The sequence below is a fragment of the Arctopsyche grandis genome, chromosome 13 (assembly GCF_051622035.1).
Source record: "Arctopsyche grandis isolate Sample6627 chromosome 13, ASM5162203v2, whole genome shotgun sequence".
Lineage (NCBI taxonomy): Eukaryota > Metazoa > Arthropoda > Insecta > Trichoptera > Hydropsychidae > Arctopsyche > Arctopsyche grandis.
The window spans coordinates 22,275,729-22,293,789 of record NC_135367.1 but is presented as its reverse complement, the minus strand read 5'-3'; the positions used below and the strand labels follow the sequence as shown (position 1 = coordinate 22,293,789).

At 34.2% G+C, this 18,061-nt stretch overlaps 1 protein-coding gene across 1 annotated transcript in view; it reads left to right on the top strand.

Moving 5' to 3' along the window:
• The window catches only part of hth (Meis homeobox homothorax), a 473,716-nt gene that overhangs the window by 38,165 nt on the left and 417,490 nt on the right, over window positions 1–18,061 (top strand). Inside the window, exons 4-5 of the mRNA XM_077443725.1 lie at window positions 8,102–8,152; window positions 12,769–12,819. Of these exons, the coding sequence (XP_077299851.1) occupies window positions 8,102–8,152; window positions 12,769–12,819 (102 nt within the window). The remainder of the gene's footprint in view (window positions 1–8,101; window positions 8,153–12,768; window positions 12,820–18,061) is intronic.

Here is an 18,061-nt window from a genome sequence, read left to right as displayed (position 1 = left end):
TTTTACGAGTGTATACATATCTCTATGTGGGTAATTTATGCATTGGATGAGCTTTTAATGTATTCAAAACGTACGAAATCATTGAATAACATTATCTATAGTTTGAACCTGTATTATAGAGATTCGATTTAAACGCACAGAATACTAAAGGTCAGTGTTTGTCAAGCAATGGGACGCGTTTTTAAAGAAAATAATGCGATTGAGTAAAAAGTTGCACACGTCGTCGAAAGCTTTGAACCCTCTTTTTTATAATTAAAACTGATGAATATTTATATACTTTCAACGTTATTTTACAACGTTATTTATTTTAGTTAAAAGTTAGTATTTAAATGCAAGTAGAAATATAGTTTTTTGAGCGAATTTTTTATAGAGATATGCACTTTAAAAGACTAACTAAACGAAATTTTCGAATTAATTTCATATTTTTTTAGAATCCATTGAAAAGTACTGCTGTAGTTAATTCAAGGTATGTTTGTTGGCTACAAAAAATAATATAAAAACTGGTCAAACACTCATCAGCTAAGAATCAACATTCAGGATGTTGATTTCACTCTCGCTCTATATACTTACATATGTCTGTAGTATGTAAATAATTTTACAATTTCCTCTCGATTGCTTCACATGATGGAATTCAAACATGAATCACAACAGATCCGGATATTAGAATCACGCCAAATTTCATCAAATTTGAAGATGTTTTGAAACAAACATGACTACTTATTGCCTACGTGTACTTAAGCTAGCGTCTTGGCGCATGCAGGGAGGGGACGATTAGCGCTAATCTTAATTGCGATCGTTTTTACAGAGTTTATCCTCTGAAAACGACTGCCGTTTTTGATCCCGGAGACGAGATAGCATTTAGGTTGTTAATAGCCCAAGGAAAAAAGGTAGTAAAAGTGCTTTTCGGATCCCGTAACGGTGAGTGGAATTCGTGCGGGGCGTGGCGGTTCAGTTCGCCAGGGTCCCTCGGACCTCAAGAGACTACTGTGGGTCCATTTTTGAAGCCACCAGACGTGAAGATATTCGAGGCGAGTTGACCTGGTAGCCAAGGGACCTTAATTTTTTCACCGAAGATGATCATCGGGGCTCGATGATGACTGTGGAGATTAAAAGCCCAAAGCTTCCACTCGCATTAAAATGTTATATAAGATTTGATGTTTAGTACGTGGAAAAAAATCATAACACGCACGACTCGTTCTCTGAGTTCTCTCTAAATATAATCTCTATAATATGTTGTGGTTTTTTTTTTCTCGGTAGGTATCTAATTTAATGCCCTCCGTGCTATATTTTTAGTCGATTTCCTAGTTGAAATTAATCGCCTGTCTGTAATGCGTCGGCGAAATTTAATTGTAGGCCTGCTCAATTCAGGGGTTTGCAAATTGAAGTATTAATTATGATGTGCTTATTCTAATATTCTATTTCATACACTACATAGAATGGTAAATATATATTATATTTAGATTTTGAACCAATGTGTTTTCAACTGAAAAGTACGAGTTTATATATACATACATACGTATGAATGAAGAGCAAAATTCTTGAGCATTAAAAATTATGCATTTAAATGAATATTAAACAATCATTATTTTTAAAGGAACTTTTTCTTAATTAAAACATTAAAGCGTGATACTGCAGAACTTTTAATCGATCATATCAGTGATTTGTTAGCTTTTACTAGATTAGATGTTTTTAATACAAATTATAAATATAACCAGTGTTTTGCCCGTTGATATTTCACTGGATGGTTTTGGAAAGGAATTGATACGTGAACCACACTCGAGGCTATTGTCGCTAGTGGTTTTAGCATGCCCATTTCATTCCATCCCCACACGCTAGCCCGGCCGTCCACGTACAAATGAGATTGAAGTATGTGTCTACGTCGGTGGTCATGGCCTAATTTCCTGCATTCTTATGAACTTTTGATAGTAGTTTTAAAATCTCCGTATGCAAAAAACCATTCATACATACTTCCGTTTTTATATATATATATATATATATATATATATATATATATATATATATATATATATATATATATATATATATATATATATACATATACATATAATATATACATTTTTATACTAGTGTTGTGCCCGTTGATTTTTCAACAGTCGGTCAGCTGTATAGTATTCGTATACTTAATGATTGTATTTGAACAAACCCTAGATTTTTTTTTATCGCCTCACGTTAGAATTTTACCACTTGCAGTGCCATTGAAATACTAAAAGATCATCGTACTAAACGTCGACGAAATATTTGAGATATTTTCCAGGGGCACTATTCACTACTCCTCCCCCCACCCGGCGCTTTTGATTATACACATTACGTCGGATCATCATCGCGGCTTAAAATAATTGCTACCTAAAAAATGGACCCGTGTAACACAAAAAAAAAAACGCACACCACATAGGAAGGAGAGGTCCGTTGTGCGGTCGTTTGTCGACTTTCGGGGCCTCGGCATTAGGGGCACACCGGTGTATAATTTTCGAATTTCAAACCTTCTTCAGTAGCCGTGCGTGCCCACGACCATAAAGGTGAATCGTCGTCGACCTGGTCTCACTCTCCCCCAGTCTCCCCCTCTCGCTCTAATGAAATGTTATAAAACCCATTAAGTAGGAGGGCGACCGACCCGAATAGAAAACCGACAAATTATACGCACTCGACATCCGAAAATCGACTCTAAAAACACTGGTCGTAAAGCTCCGAATGGCTGACGAAGAAATACGCGGCAATTCTGACGATTTTTTTCATAATAAAATGTATTTATAAAATTATAAGGTGCGCTTACAACGCCTCAAGTGCGCGCGGAACGGTAGTGCGAATCACGCCCTTAATTACATTTGCAATAAGGACTCTAATTGATTGGCGCGCGCGTCGTTCATTAAACGCGTCCGCGCGCTCAACGCTACAACGCGGCACAATCAAGTCCTTTTATTGCGTGGTTTTCAATGAAATAGTGGACTAATACCCATTGCATATTATGCACACACACTATACCTAATTTTATTGCATATAAAATCTTCAAAAATATTTTCTTGCGAATATTAAAATCGACGTTGATCGATGAGCAAGACTTTTCGTTCATACTAATATAATTATAATGAAATAAAAATCATTTAAAAGTGAACCGATTTTTTTTTAATTTTATGCACACGCATAAAATCTAACCTTATTTGGCAGAAAATAGTAAAATTAATAAAAAAAATTGTATCAAAATCGAATCAGATCGTATTGTATTTAGAATTTAAATTTTATGTATTTGCAAATTGAAGTGAATTTTAAATCATTTTATTAATAAAACATTGGATTAATTTTCAATGCATTTAAATGATATGCACTCAAAGTAATTTTACTACAAATAAAATTTTATGTATCATAACCACGTGTGTGCTAAAATTGAAACTGATCATAAATTCATATTAATTTGACTTTTTTATAGGTCATTTTAAATAATTTCATTCTTATATTCTTCAATGGACAAGTGGACTAATTCCAACTGCAAGTCAAACATACACTTTATAGCTCAATTAATTTTATATAATATCTAAAAAAAAAATTAAATTACATATAAGAATTTTTTAATCAAAATTTACTGCCGATTCGCATGCTTTTGCCTTATCTCATTTTTTCCTATGGGGGGCTTGGTCCGTTTTCATCTCGGAATGTGCCCCCAACTCCGCCCGATGATTTACCGACCGTTCGGAAGGATGCTGACCGCTGCTCGTCATCATTATCATCATCATCATCGGCACAGGTGTCCACCGCGCGTACGGACGGCAGCTTTTTGAACCGGCTGACCCCCGATCGGCGGATTAATTTGATTTAATTTATAGTTTCGACCCGTCGACGCCGACATGAAACATTTTCCGAGATTTTTAATAAACAACAATCAAAAAATCATACCAACACTATTTCATTCTAAAGACCCTCACCTTATGTATGAGTATGCCCTTACACGTGTACATGTCTACGTACGTGCGCTTCCGTTGGGTATTTTAAATACTCACGTTAACAATTATCCAACTGTAATTGGAGTAGCCCTGACCTGAACTTGTAATCCACTTGTTTATATGTCGCTACTGCAGAGATCGCAAGCGGCTTACAGATTGTTCTCAAACTTTTTTGCTCCACCTAACTTTTTATTGCATGCTGGCTAACAGTGACTATACTACATTGTACTGAGCCTCGTTCAATAAAACAAAATTTAAATAAGTACATTGAAAAAAAAAGTACAAATATATTAAAAATTCCTACCGCTATATATGTTTATATTGATTCTACAGGATTGTGTATAGATTTTTTTTTGACATAATGCTGTATAGGCAGTGCCTTAACCAGGCAGGTGAAACAAGTTCCCAAGTACAGGTATCCGGCCAAAGGAGGGGCTAAAATAGAATTGACAATATTTTGTATGATTTTTTAACTTATATCGAGTTGATATGATACGAGTAACTCGGCTGTTACTCTTAACGTGGCAACAGGTGATCCGACCGTTTGTGGACACTGACATCCATCCCCATACTTGGTCTGGGCTACTCGTATCGTGTCAACCCGATATTAATGAAAAAAACTAAATTAGTACAATTGAAATTAATACCTTCATAAACAAACACATTTCTTGAATACTCAATATAAAAAATAAACCATGAATGTAATCGGCAAAACACCACTACCAAAGTTTTCCAACAATCCGATTTCGATTTTAAAAATGTAAAAATTTAATTTTTCTAAAAACATTTACATCTCTAGAGGGCTCATACAGAATGCTGCATATGCTGATGTAAATTTTTGACTTTTTTTTTCAATATTTTAAAATTTAAATGGCAATAGGTCGTTCTTTAATGGTTTACAGATGGATGAAACAAGTGCAATGATATCAGAGAGAATGTAAAAGGGTTCAAGGAAGGTCACCGGGGAGATGGGTAGATAAAATCAGTAAAATGTGTGGGATTAGATGGATGAGAGTTGTTCAAAACAGAGACGAATGGAGACGTGTTGTAGAGGCTTTCATCAGGATGGAAAATGGCTGTGATAATGATGATTTATGAAACTAATATACCGGTGTAACGGATTTGTAAAATATCAAGCCTCTCTTCAATATGACCTAAACATGAGAAAAATGCAAGATAGGAACACTGTGTCTCAGATCTGCATACATTTGGGTCAATCTTAGTTAATAATTCATTATTAAGTAAAAAAAATAAATGCGATTTAATCGCGAAACAGGAGTTTTTCCATGTTTTACAGCTAAAAAGAGACAACTCCAAAACTTCATAGTTAAAAACTATTAATATTATCACAAAAATGAATGCTTGTGAAAAGTTAATGTAGATATAAATAAAAGGAAAAATATCTAAACCCAAGCTGCAAAATGTACTGGCGCATCTTCAAAGTCACATTTCTTCAGAATCCTTGTGTGCATACCTTGCATAAAAAAAATCCACTATTGAAAACTGGCAAAAAAATAGGCATTCAATGTCACAGTTGCACGACGAATACACGTTGCCCTTTTTCAGGTAAAACTCTTTTGAAAGTCTTCAAATTCGACTCGGGCATTGACGAACGTTATACCTACCTGTCCCAAAAATTTGACGAAACATCCTCACCCTGGGACGACACGGTCGACATTTTCGTCATGATCGATCGGAATTTATGTATGTAGATATCGATTTGGCGATAATTGGCAACTCGGTGACCCCCACGCAACACTCGGAATGCAGTCACCGAGAACGTATCGACGAAACGTTCCTCGCATACCGCGAATAACGACGTTTCGGCGGGTTATACACGGACATTAGTTACGTTAATTAATTCCCGTTGTGATTAAATATAACCTTAATACACGTGTTTGATTATATTTTACGGAATATTGTTACGGCGTAAACTTGTTTTGATATTTTGGTCGTGTTGCGATGCCCCCTTTTTGATGGGAGGCTACTGAAATTTTGTATTTTTTTAATTAAAAAATAAATTTTATGTACATAAATTAATGTATGGCGTATGCGAAATTGAAGGGTTTTGCGTGTATTTTCAATTAAATTTGTATTGATGTTCGTTAAGTGTGGTTTGCTGTCTGTACTGCGATTTTTCTAGTATGAAATGGAAAAAAAAAACAGAATACTTCCCCCTTTGATTTTATAAATTACAGTGGAATGGCTACAATGTATGATTGTTAGGTTCGTAAGTGTACAGGTAGTATTCTAAGTGTAGAATAATTTATAGTTACATAACTAGAGCCCTTGTAAATTGACCTAAAACGTTTTTATGTACATATTGTATCTTGTTCAAACATTTGTGTTCAACTATCGTTTTTTATAGCATCTACTTTACATATAAAGAAGAATGTTCATATGTTTGTTTGCAATGCAAATCTAATGTTTTCAATTTAGTACCATCACATTTGGTATCTCATGGTTAAGGATGCTTTTGCAAATAACAATAGATCGTTCCGTTAGTGTTCAAAGGAAAAGAGCAAAAAAGCATGGTTTATCTAAGAAATTAACACTAGAATAGCAACTCTCCTTGGCCTAAGTCTGCTTATGATATGATCTTTACCTGTAGATTACAATTTTTGAACACCCGAGTAACGCCTTACAATTTAGTTAGTATTAAATAAATATTTCGTATTATATTATAGTTCAAGGTAAAATAGTAAAATTTACCGAATTACATAATGATTATTTATGTAATTCGGTAAATTTTTGTATATGGATGTAAAATTTTGTATTTTTTTTTTTTGTTAAAAAAAATCATTATTGATTTAGATTAAGTAAATCAATTTAATTTTTCTAGTATAATGTTATATTTTTATAATATATTATTTAAAAAATACATTTTTGTTGGTGTACGTTTTTTTTTTCGCGTACTGTACGCGCTGTGCTGTTCGCGCGTTGAAAATACAGGGCTGCGCCAAGCGCTACACGCATTATATATTTTTTCTTATTATTATTACCGTTCGAATACGAAATTAGGCAAATTTACATATAATTTGTTTACGAGTAAAAAAGGACTAATGGCGTTTGTCTATACTTAAAATACAATCACACAGAGGCGGTCTCATGAACCGAGGGGACAATTACGTCCTCCTATCGAAAGCGCCGCGGCTGGAACCACACCCCGCTCCGAAATTACAGTAATTTGTACACAACGAAAGGAAAACATAGAAAAATTGACTTGGAAAAAAAAGAGCGTAATAAAAGAGAATGCGAGCCGAACAATGGGCGCCTTAAATAATAGCCTCTAAATGGGTCTATCTTATTTTTATACGAATTGTCCGTTTTCGTTTGTTTAACTTAAAAGAATGTCGTGTCGACGACGATTTGTTTCCGCTCAAGAGCGTTTTTGGTCGCGCGCAAATTGTGACAAAATGGAATTTAACTCGTAGACAATTTAACCGATGCGTTTTCTCCATTTTGAGATAACACATTTCTCCGATCGGTGATCAATCATTCGTCGGTTGCTCTTCGACAGAACACATTTATTATGCACATTGCACGTGGCGGTGGTGAAAAGTAAACGCTCGTCGCAAAAAGTTAATGGTTTTAAACAACCGCGAATGGGTTTCGAAGTTAACGTCTCTTCCAAGTGAAACATCAAAGGATTCCAATGGAGAATTACATTAACAACGAACAAACGACTTTTTCACGTTCGTGCATATTATATTATTCGTGTTTTGATGTTTCGTTTGAAAAACAGCGAACTTTTGAGATTCGACTCGTCGCTTTTGTTGATTAAAGTCATCAAAATTCTAATTATTACATACGATAAATAAACTTTAAACTGCCTACCAGTATTACACGCTAAATACATACCACGGTTGAGTTGGTGGTGAACGTTCTAATTTTCATACAGAAACTAAAATGCGTTCAGATTGATATACGATCTATTGTATTATATATTTTGTACCGCTTTAAAATCACTATAAAATGCAAAACTTATGTTTTTACAGCGTGTTAATAATACATTAATTGAATTTATAAATATAAAACACACAACAATTTGTCGTTTATGTATACACACGTGTTACATATCAAGCAGTCGCAATTATTAAATTGATAAATATTTAAATGCATATTAATGTTTTTATTTTTTGTTACAGATACGACAAGAAAAACCCTATTATATAGCAGATCCTGAAGTTGACTCCCTTGTAAGTATAAAAAATATACATTTTCTTTTAATTTTATATAAAAATACGTTTTATGTGTGTCCGCTGGTTGCGGAAATAAAACATCAGGGGTCGTAACGGGGCCCCCATTCGCGTGTATGATTTTATAGTTGGCAGGTTACATAAATAAAAAGGGGACCCCAGGGCCAGGGGGCCCGGGGACCACCCGCTTCGCTCGCCCATTTCGACACGGATACTTAGGCGAATTCCGCCAATAAAACTAATGTCGTTTCGTTACACGATTTACAAAACGAAAACCGCGCGAAAATATATAAAATAATAATAATAGTATAACGAGCGCGCTTTTAAAAATATACTTTTATTTGGTCGCGCGCGCGCGACGCCACTGAGCCGAAACGGAACCGAATTCGCTTGGACGCATTCGTTAATTTTATTTTTATGTATACTCATATATTTATATTTTCGTTGAAAATCATCGGAAACATTTTCAGCGGTGAATTTCTGTCGAAAGCACCGGAAATGCTGTTGTGATGTTAAAAGATTTGGAATCCGAACGCGTTCGCAATGTGTTAAAACCGGACGCGAAAGCGATTCGTAATCATATCACAGAGTAACCATTGAAATGGATCGATTACTATAATCGCATTTTTTAATTTCTATTAAAAATAAACAAAAATAGAAAGCAAAATGATTGTTTTTTGTTGAGATTAGACACATGTCGGAATTGGGATTGGCGTATCGTTCTTAAATTTTTTTATTATTATTTATCGTCCCCCCTTATCTTTTGGTTTCGCTCTAAAAAAAGACCATGGAAGGTAAAAGTATCAAACCTTCTTTCCGAAGCAGGTAAAAAACAAAACTAACAGCATGAATTTCAACATGATTCTTCTTCCCTACAAAATAACGGTTCACGCATGATTTACAACAATCAAAATGTCCACATTCAATGCTTGAAAATTATACATGAATAAATTAAAAGTCATTGTATATTTAGAAAGGGTACAACAAAAAACTTTTTGAACTTAAATCACTTTCATAAGATTGAAAATAATTTATCTTTCCATTTTGGAAACGAGAATAATGAGAGGTGATATCATTGAAGTCTATAAATAACCATTACAATTTATTGTCCTATGATAAACCTCCTCACGATTAACAATAACACTAATCTGAGAGGTCACACTCTCAGATTCCAAAAATATATTTACTTCAAAATAATTAGAGAATACTTCTTATAATAATAAATAATAACATTTGGAATAGTCTATCCAATGAATTAGTCACTTAAACCATTTTAAAAATAAACTTGATGATTTCCTTAAAATAAATGGGATTTTGTAGTTCTTCCTTCCTTTTTTTAGTTTATAATGTTAATATTTTCTTTTCGGTTTTCTTTGTTTTTGATTTTTATTTATTTTTAACTATAATTCGATATTTGTATTTCTATACTACCGTAAGTATTAACAAACCCCTTGGGTCCTTCGGCTTTGCTGCCTTTCCCAAGTATTCTTAAATAAAAAAAATCAACATAAATCGTTAAAAAAGAGCCTCCCTTAATTTGCCCTTCATATAATTATAATCAACACTAGCAGTCCTAAAACTTCCGAGTCTCAGATGGCGCCTCACATTAATTAGGCTCAGTCAATTCTAAACTCATTTCTTTTACAATATAAATGGACATTTCGGTGAAAAATCATTGTAAGCCTTCAAATATAAACATACGAATATAAATATACACATGCACACATTCGCAGCAGACGGAAGAGGAAGTCGTCCAAATGGCCCAAACAAATATCACGGCTTATCAGAAGCCAAGCAGTCGCGCGGAGAGCAAATATTGGACCCACGCTGTATTCCCTTTTCCCATGTATCCCGTGTATTTATATACATGCTTGTTATGATATTTTTTCCCTTTCTTATGTGTTCTGGATGAATTTTAGCTGTGGGCCACAGTCGTTACTGGTAGCCCCGTGTACATACATACACGAGTTATATACATTATATTATACATACACTTCATTCTCGCGGCCTAATAACACAAACGTGCCCGTTTATCGACGGCTGGTGCCGTATCCTTAACAGTTGTGTACACAACAACACAGTTTCTGTATAATATTTTAACAGACACGGTAAACATTTGTAAGCACACACTAGTTTTGTTTACAAACACGTCCTTGAGAATGTGGTAATAATATATAGTTCGAATCCCCCCCCCCCCCCTCTTATTTATTCCCTTTCACTCACTTTGGGCTTTTTTTATACTGTTTGGCTTTTATTGCTCGGTTGAAACTATTTTTTAATGAGGCCAAACGAATTTAGTTAAAAATCATTTGATGTTACGTTGAACTATCTCATTAAATTTCTTTGATGAATTTTGTAAGTCGTTTTTACTGCAAACTTTAATCTTGAACTTTGCTAAAAGAAAAAGTTCTAGGAATGAGTGCATATTATGAGGTGTTCGCTGAAAAACTCGAATGTATTCATGAAAGTACATGAAAAGACCTTCCTGTATATACATATATGTTTGTTTATGAAATACTTCCATATTCTGGTCTTTTATTTAAACATTTTCCATCTTCGTAATTCCAAGATACTTACTGTCTTACTTAGCTTCTTTCTACGCTCTTCTGGGTACCATTTTAGTGTCGTTTCATGTCGTCTATCATTCCATCTTCTACCTACATGTCTGACCCATTACCATTTTCATTTTAATGTTTTCACTTTCTGAACTATGTATGGTATTTTTTATACTTCTCATTTATGAGTTTCTCTTTTTGTCTTTTCTATTATACTAAACACTAGAAATGAAGACTTTCCTATGAATTTATCTTCCAATTGTTATAATTTTTTACAACTAAATCGTTCATTTAGACATTAATTAGTATGTAAGTATTCTGCTAGTCTATTTTGCTTTTGATTTACATACATTTTCAAATACAAAGTTAAAATATCATAAAATTCTAACGATGTATTTCCTGGTCTATTAACTAACTCATTCTATAATATATATAATACATTGAAGGAAGAATAGTATATGTACGTTCAAAGCATACCGTGAGCATAACGACATTGATTCGCTCAATGCTATATACGTTTTCTTTACATGAAATCGACATAGTTTTAATTCATCAACGAATCATTGCACGTCCTTTATTCCTTTCTCAGAAAATGCATAGTATAAATCGCTAGTTATAATGACTGGCCGTTATGAAAAGGTCATTTGACTAATTTAAAATGGTGAACGTTGGCTGTATACGGTGCGAACTTCCACAATCGAACAAGATGGCACACAGCTTCAATCATATAGGTTTTGTCTCAAGTCTGATTCCATTAACACCTAGTGCATTCCCGACACGTGGTCGCCGACTCGATTCCCTATAAAAAGTCGGAATTCTTTCCGTTTCGCCGGCTTTTCCGAGCAGAGGATCGCTCTCACACCTATATAGGAACAAAAACTCCGAGTAAAAAAAAACTGAGCTAATTTGCACCGCGAAAGCAAGCAGAAAAGGCCGACATTCTTCGACGCGTCTCTAAGAGCCGTGGAATGTCCGACGCGAATAATTTGTTTTGATTTATCATTCATCAGCTGTTGTTCGGTTTAATTAGTCTCTTGATACGTGTATGTGTGTTTCGTTGCGTTGCGTTGCGTGACTTTAATGATCGCTATCGCTATGCCGCTCGCCTTTAAATGGGTGAGAGATGCTCTCATGATTTATGGGGATGACTGTACATGATTTATGGGCAACCCCGACCCGTTAAAAGTGAAAGATGTAGTGCGAAGGCCCTTTCCCGTCTGCCGAATCGGGAACGCCTTTTGTGGTTCGCATGCGATCCGATTGTACACCGAAAACGCAATGCAACTTTTAAAGATTGCTAATTTTAGCTATTGTCGTCGATTTGTCATGATTTGCAGCAGCGCTTGTCAAACTTTGAAGCGCATCGGCTGTTCCGTCAATCGGTGACGAGCGGACGAAGTTGAGCGAATGCCCAAAGCAAACGCTAATATCAGTTAATTTTTTGACTAATTTGTTATTTACGAAAATTGTATATTTTATATAATATTTTTTTGCAGAATTACAGCTACAATTCTGTGTTTAGAATTATTTCTGGTTGAATGTTTTGTTTTAAATTGATTCAAAATAGACTCTGCAGTTCTAGTCAATAAAATTGTGTGAAATTTGTATTAAAGCTGAGCGTCAAGTAAGGCAACTTCCGGCCGAATGATTTCCGGTATGGTTGACTAATCGATTATTAATATTTATGAAAGGCCTAAATAGAAAATTTCACACTTTTCTGATTATTTTTCTGTGAGTTGTGTGATTTTTCGTTAGTGAGTTGAAAATTGACACACATTTCGATATCAACTAAACTTTTCTATAAAATCATGCATTATGAAACGTACGAAAGTGAAATAAAAATAATAATAATAAAAACAACATAAATTTTTCTGCCAATGACATTTGTCGCGTACCTAACCTAACCCAACGTGGCCTCGAATATGCGCTTTGACAACTGTCTTTTTATTTGTTAATCTTGTGAATATATATTGTCGTCATTTACATAATCACATTAATTATATTGCTTTTATTGATGCACTATGACATTTTATTAACATTTTTAATTGTTTATTTTTGCAGATGGTACAAGCTATTCAAGTTTTACGGTTTCACCTCTTAGAATTAGAAAAGGTGAGTGTTTCTTTAATTATTTTATTTTTTTTATGTGGTAATAAATTGAAAATGAAAGTTCAATCACCCGAGTCGACGACGTATTCATGCGTATATTAATTAATTAATTAAATAATACAGGGTCATAAATACATTATGGTATAAACAGGTAAGACACTTCGTTGTCTACGAAAGCATAGTGGATGTATTGGTAATATGATACATATGTTTATTATAATTTCTATATTGTTAAAAGAGTTCAAATTTCGCAAATTCATTTACGACCGTATGCGCGCTTTTCGTTTTCGAATGAATAATACGCTCGCGTATGTATGTATGTATGCAAGGTTCGTATTACAATTTAAAATGTTCACAAGGGCGTAAAGCGAATTCGAATTGACAGCTTTTGTCCAAAATATATACACACATACATGTACAATAATAAAAATAATAACAACGGAAATTATTTATTACGTGCGTAATAAAAATGCGTTACGAAACCGACTCGTGCAAATAATCCCTCCCCGACGAATAATCCGTTTGGGTCGTTTCTGTGCAAATAAATTCGCTTTAAAAATTTCATAAAAATATACACAATGTGCGGTACGCTTTATGGTATAAAATGATACAAACAAAAAGAAAAATACAGAGAAAAGTTTCACGAACACTGTCAAAATTATCTCAAGTGAACTTTGTGTGCGAACGTACATATGTAAATACATATATCCGATTTCAATGCTTCGATTTGAATGAAAAATATGCCAAAATCAATCTAAAAATAAATTTAAATTATAAACCAACATCATTGTCAAAAAAATATTTATTAATTTAATTAGAATTTTTATTATTATTTATATAAAAAAAACTTTGTTAAAACATCATAGAAGTTTGTGTCAATTTAATAGCATCGTATTTTTGTCTAGTTTAAATTTATACAGTAATTTAATTTTAATGTATTATTTATTTTGAATTTGTGTAGTATATTTGATAACAGGTGATTAAAATTTTTAAATTAATTTCGAAGTTTCACCGGTCATAACTTTTTCGGTCACAGTTGCACGCTCACTTACGACGCGAGTATCTAAAAAGTCGAATGTAACCTCATCGATCGAATCAAAAGGGTTACTCTTGTCACCGACAGGATCGGCTCGTATAAATATAAAACACCTTAAGGACGAAAGGACCCGTTTCAAATATCCCGAAAACACCTGTTTGCGTCTTTTCTGCGGAAAAATGCGAATCAAAATTCACCGGTCGGCCCAGTCTCCGTTCGTACCGAGGATTCTCTCCCCTTGTAACCCATAACTTGTGTCCGTCTGTGGACTCGCGTGCCGACGACGGATTCCTCGTCGCCATTTTTGAACTGAAATAATTCGGCGATCGAATAGGAGGAATTGGCCACGAGGTTTGACTTGTCTCTGTGATTGACGGGTTCGTTGGCTCGCCGACAGCCGAACGACAGAAAACACCCGATTGACGTTTTGGCAAACCTCTATGTCGATGTGTGCGCGTTTATTTGCGATATATGTATACCGAAAGTACATATGTATGTGTATGTATGCATGTGTGTGCCTTTCGTACGTTGTCGTATGAGAGCAACAGGTGTACTGTGCTATTGTACCTACATTGTATATCGGTTACCGTTCGGTTAGGTATGGGGCTTAGTTTGCGTTCGCGATTATTATTTATCGCTGTCTGATCATTCGATATACGGCCGACCTTGAACGATATGGGTGTTATTTGATGATGGGTTCAATATAGGTCAAATTTTCGGTAGTAAAGTGTTAAAATCAGCATAAAATGTAACGGTAGTAGTACGTATGTAATTAGTCATGGACAATAAATGTGAATTTTCAATTATATTTTTCATATATTATTAAATTTAATTATAATCATTGATCATACACAAAATAATGAAAATGTCCTTAAGATTCATTAAATAATAAAACAATTATATTTAGAAAGGTTTTGTAATATTTTTTTCAATATACTGTCATGTCGCATTTGTTCAATGACAAAGCTTATTGTTTTATATAAAAGCATTCAATTATTTACTTATCGAACATTTTATATAAAAGTTAGCTTATATTTATCTTTGAAAAATGAAAAATGTTTGGTAGTTATTTTGAATCTAGAATAAAAATCAATCCGGTTAAAATTTAGTACAAATTCATAGTTTTCTTGCATACATTTGGATTTAACAGGCGTTACTTTTCAAGTAAAATTTATTATAGTTTTTATTACTAAAAAATACTATATTGTACAGATTTTATCTGAAGCGTATATACAATTACGGCAACGTTCCTAAGCATTTTGCACACAATAAAGATATGAATAATAAACGCCTTCTGTGAGCTTTTAAAATCAATGTTCTAACTTGAAATTAAATAAATTCACACATTCGTAGCGCTTTTGATTAGGGCTGAGATATAATGTATGGAATTAATTTTAATTGAAAAAAATCTGCATTTAAAATATTTTTAATGTCACAACGTCATCACAGTGACACTTGCAATACGTACGATTGTCGATCTGAACAATTAGCTAAGTGACAGTTCGCGTGCGTGTTTGATGACATCTAGATAAGAGCTCATACCTACCTAATTATTATTAAAGTTGAGCACAAACAATACAAATTAAAAAAAAAAGTGCATTTTAATAATAACAACATATGTACGTACATAGATACCGAGACCAATTACAGAGATTGGTTTGGATTTGGCGTGTTTAAAAATTAACCCCTGCACTGACTCGGCGAGCATTAATCTCTAGACGGCATACTTTGAAAGTTTCGATTCTTTTTGCGTTTGATGTTGACACGCGACGCCCATGGATTGCAGCGGCGTCCCGACGCCACTTTCTTCGTCTGTCGACGCTTTTCTTTCGACGGTGGCTCTGATTGACAATCCGCTGACAGCTCACCAGAGATTCCTCTTGTCACTTACATGCACACCTGTTGACGCATGAGACAGTTTAGAAAACCAGGTTAACGGATTAGGCGTACCTTAGGCCGTCTCCGCGTATTACAAAACAAAACACACAAGCGATGACCGTTTATCCGTATTTTTATGGGTCGGTCTCGATTTACATATTTATGTTATTTCGTTCGACATTATGCTAATACTCGACCGCGGTCAACCATTGGTCGTTATGGGGGTTTTTTTCGTTATTTTTAAACTCCGTTACTACCTATCATAATGCGTCGTTAAATTACTTTATTGCATACACACGTTATAACTGTGTGTGTATTGTATGTATGCAGAAGCGTTCGTTCGCGTTTATTATAATTGGTCGATTAATTTTTCGATGCTGCCGTTAAAAGCTGACAAAAATGGTTAAATATAACCGGCGGAATTTCGATGAGAGTATTATCATATAATGGCATTATTTTTAGACCGCGATGCTGCAATGAGATCAAAATATCAATCGGGTTATTTGCCAGGCACAGATTCGAATACATTCAGTAAAGCTTTGTATACAATTTATATTCCTTTAATTACCAAAAAATCAACCGATCAAAAGATATGTTTATAACTAATTAGGAAACGCATTAAAATTTTAATGTTACACAGCAGGTGTGTGTATGTAAATTTATATATTATAAATCAAGCGTAACATACATACGTCATCCTATTAAAAATATTGTTAACTCACTATGTATTATAACAAAAATCAAAATGATAGAATGTGTCATAATTCAATGTATGTAAAGCGTAATATACGCACATAAATCAACCGTAACAGACGACATCATATCAAGTTTGAATCACTGTGTAAATATCAATTTAATTGTATTGATCTTTACGTACTTTTTTAAAATTAAACGTTGCATAAATCAAGCGTAACTGTCATGATTAAAATATTGTATAAAAATGTATGGTGCGCTTTACTTGCTTCATGCGTAACATACCCTGCAAAGACATGTTAATTATGGCGACGTCATACATAAATTTGCATTAATCAAGTGTAACATGTGCAAAGCTATCATTGCAAAGTTTGAAATCTAACAAACGTTAATTACATTACTCGACGCTGTTCGGCAAAGCTGGGTGTTTCTAAGATTCGCCTGGCGTTACTTGGGTGGGTGTAAAATTAAAGCATTTTAAGATCAATTTATCTGCTCTACGTATTGAAAACTGTGGAATTGCATTACGGACTAACACATGTGCCAGGCTTTTTGTATGTGAGTCATTCGTTTTTGGACTCCGAGCCTGTTCAAAATCCATCTACGGTCTAAGTTAGTTGAAATACATATGTATGGGTTTTGAAATACAAATTATGGGTTTGTATGGCCAACAAATTTAGCAGACATTCAGCATTGTTCGGCAATACTGGAAATTTTTCAGATTTGCCTGGCGTTACTCAGGCGGGTGCAAAATCTTTCTAAGGAATTACTGTGGGTTAAATTTGTTTACAGTATTTGTATATTGAAAACTGTGGAATTGCATTAGGGACTAACACATGTGACGAAACTTTTTGTATGGGAGTCCTTCGCTTTCGGGCTCCGAGCCTTTTCAAAGCTTGTCTACGGTCTAATTTAGCTGTAATATTATACCAAATTGTGGATAATGTATATACATATATCGATATATATATATTTTTTCTTTCATAATTTCATTTAACGTTAGATTGTATGATAAAATTGAGAGAATGGTAATTTTAAAGGTATAAAACGCACAACTAGAGTCTCAGACGCACGCCCACATAGACAATAACGAATTTATAAAATGATAATAACCATAAAAAAATAGTACAGCAATAAATATAATTCGATGGAGATTGACGAATCAATTTTCCTCCATTGTATTTTAAACCGTATCAAAGCACAGAATGACATATTGCCGATTCACGATGCATATTCAGATATTGTAATAATAGGAATTTATAATTAAAAAAAACCGCACACGCACACATACAGTTGGAAAAAAAATATGATATTTTAACTCATTATCGACCGCGCAAATTTATTGCACGGGGCGGGCTGCAAATTTAAACAATTAATGCATTTCGGGCAACGCGCGCGCGTGATTTACGAGCGGTTAATTTATCGTCGCGATAAAAATAATATTACGACTCGCTCGACTGGCTTCATTTCGATATAAACGCACTTTGGTTCCACTATAAACAATATAAATTGAGTGGCGCCTATTGTAAGTACACAATAAACACACTGGCCGAACGAAATCCGCCAATTCGGCATTAAAACGTCGGGATTTATTCGATTTGCGGTGTCTGCGTTCACACTCTCCGAGACGAAGGCATG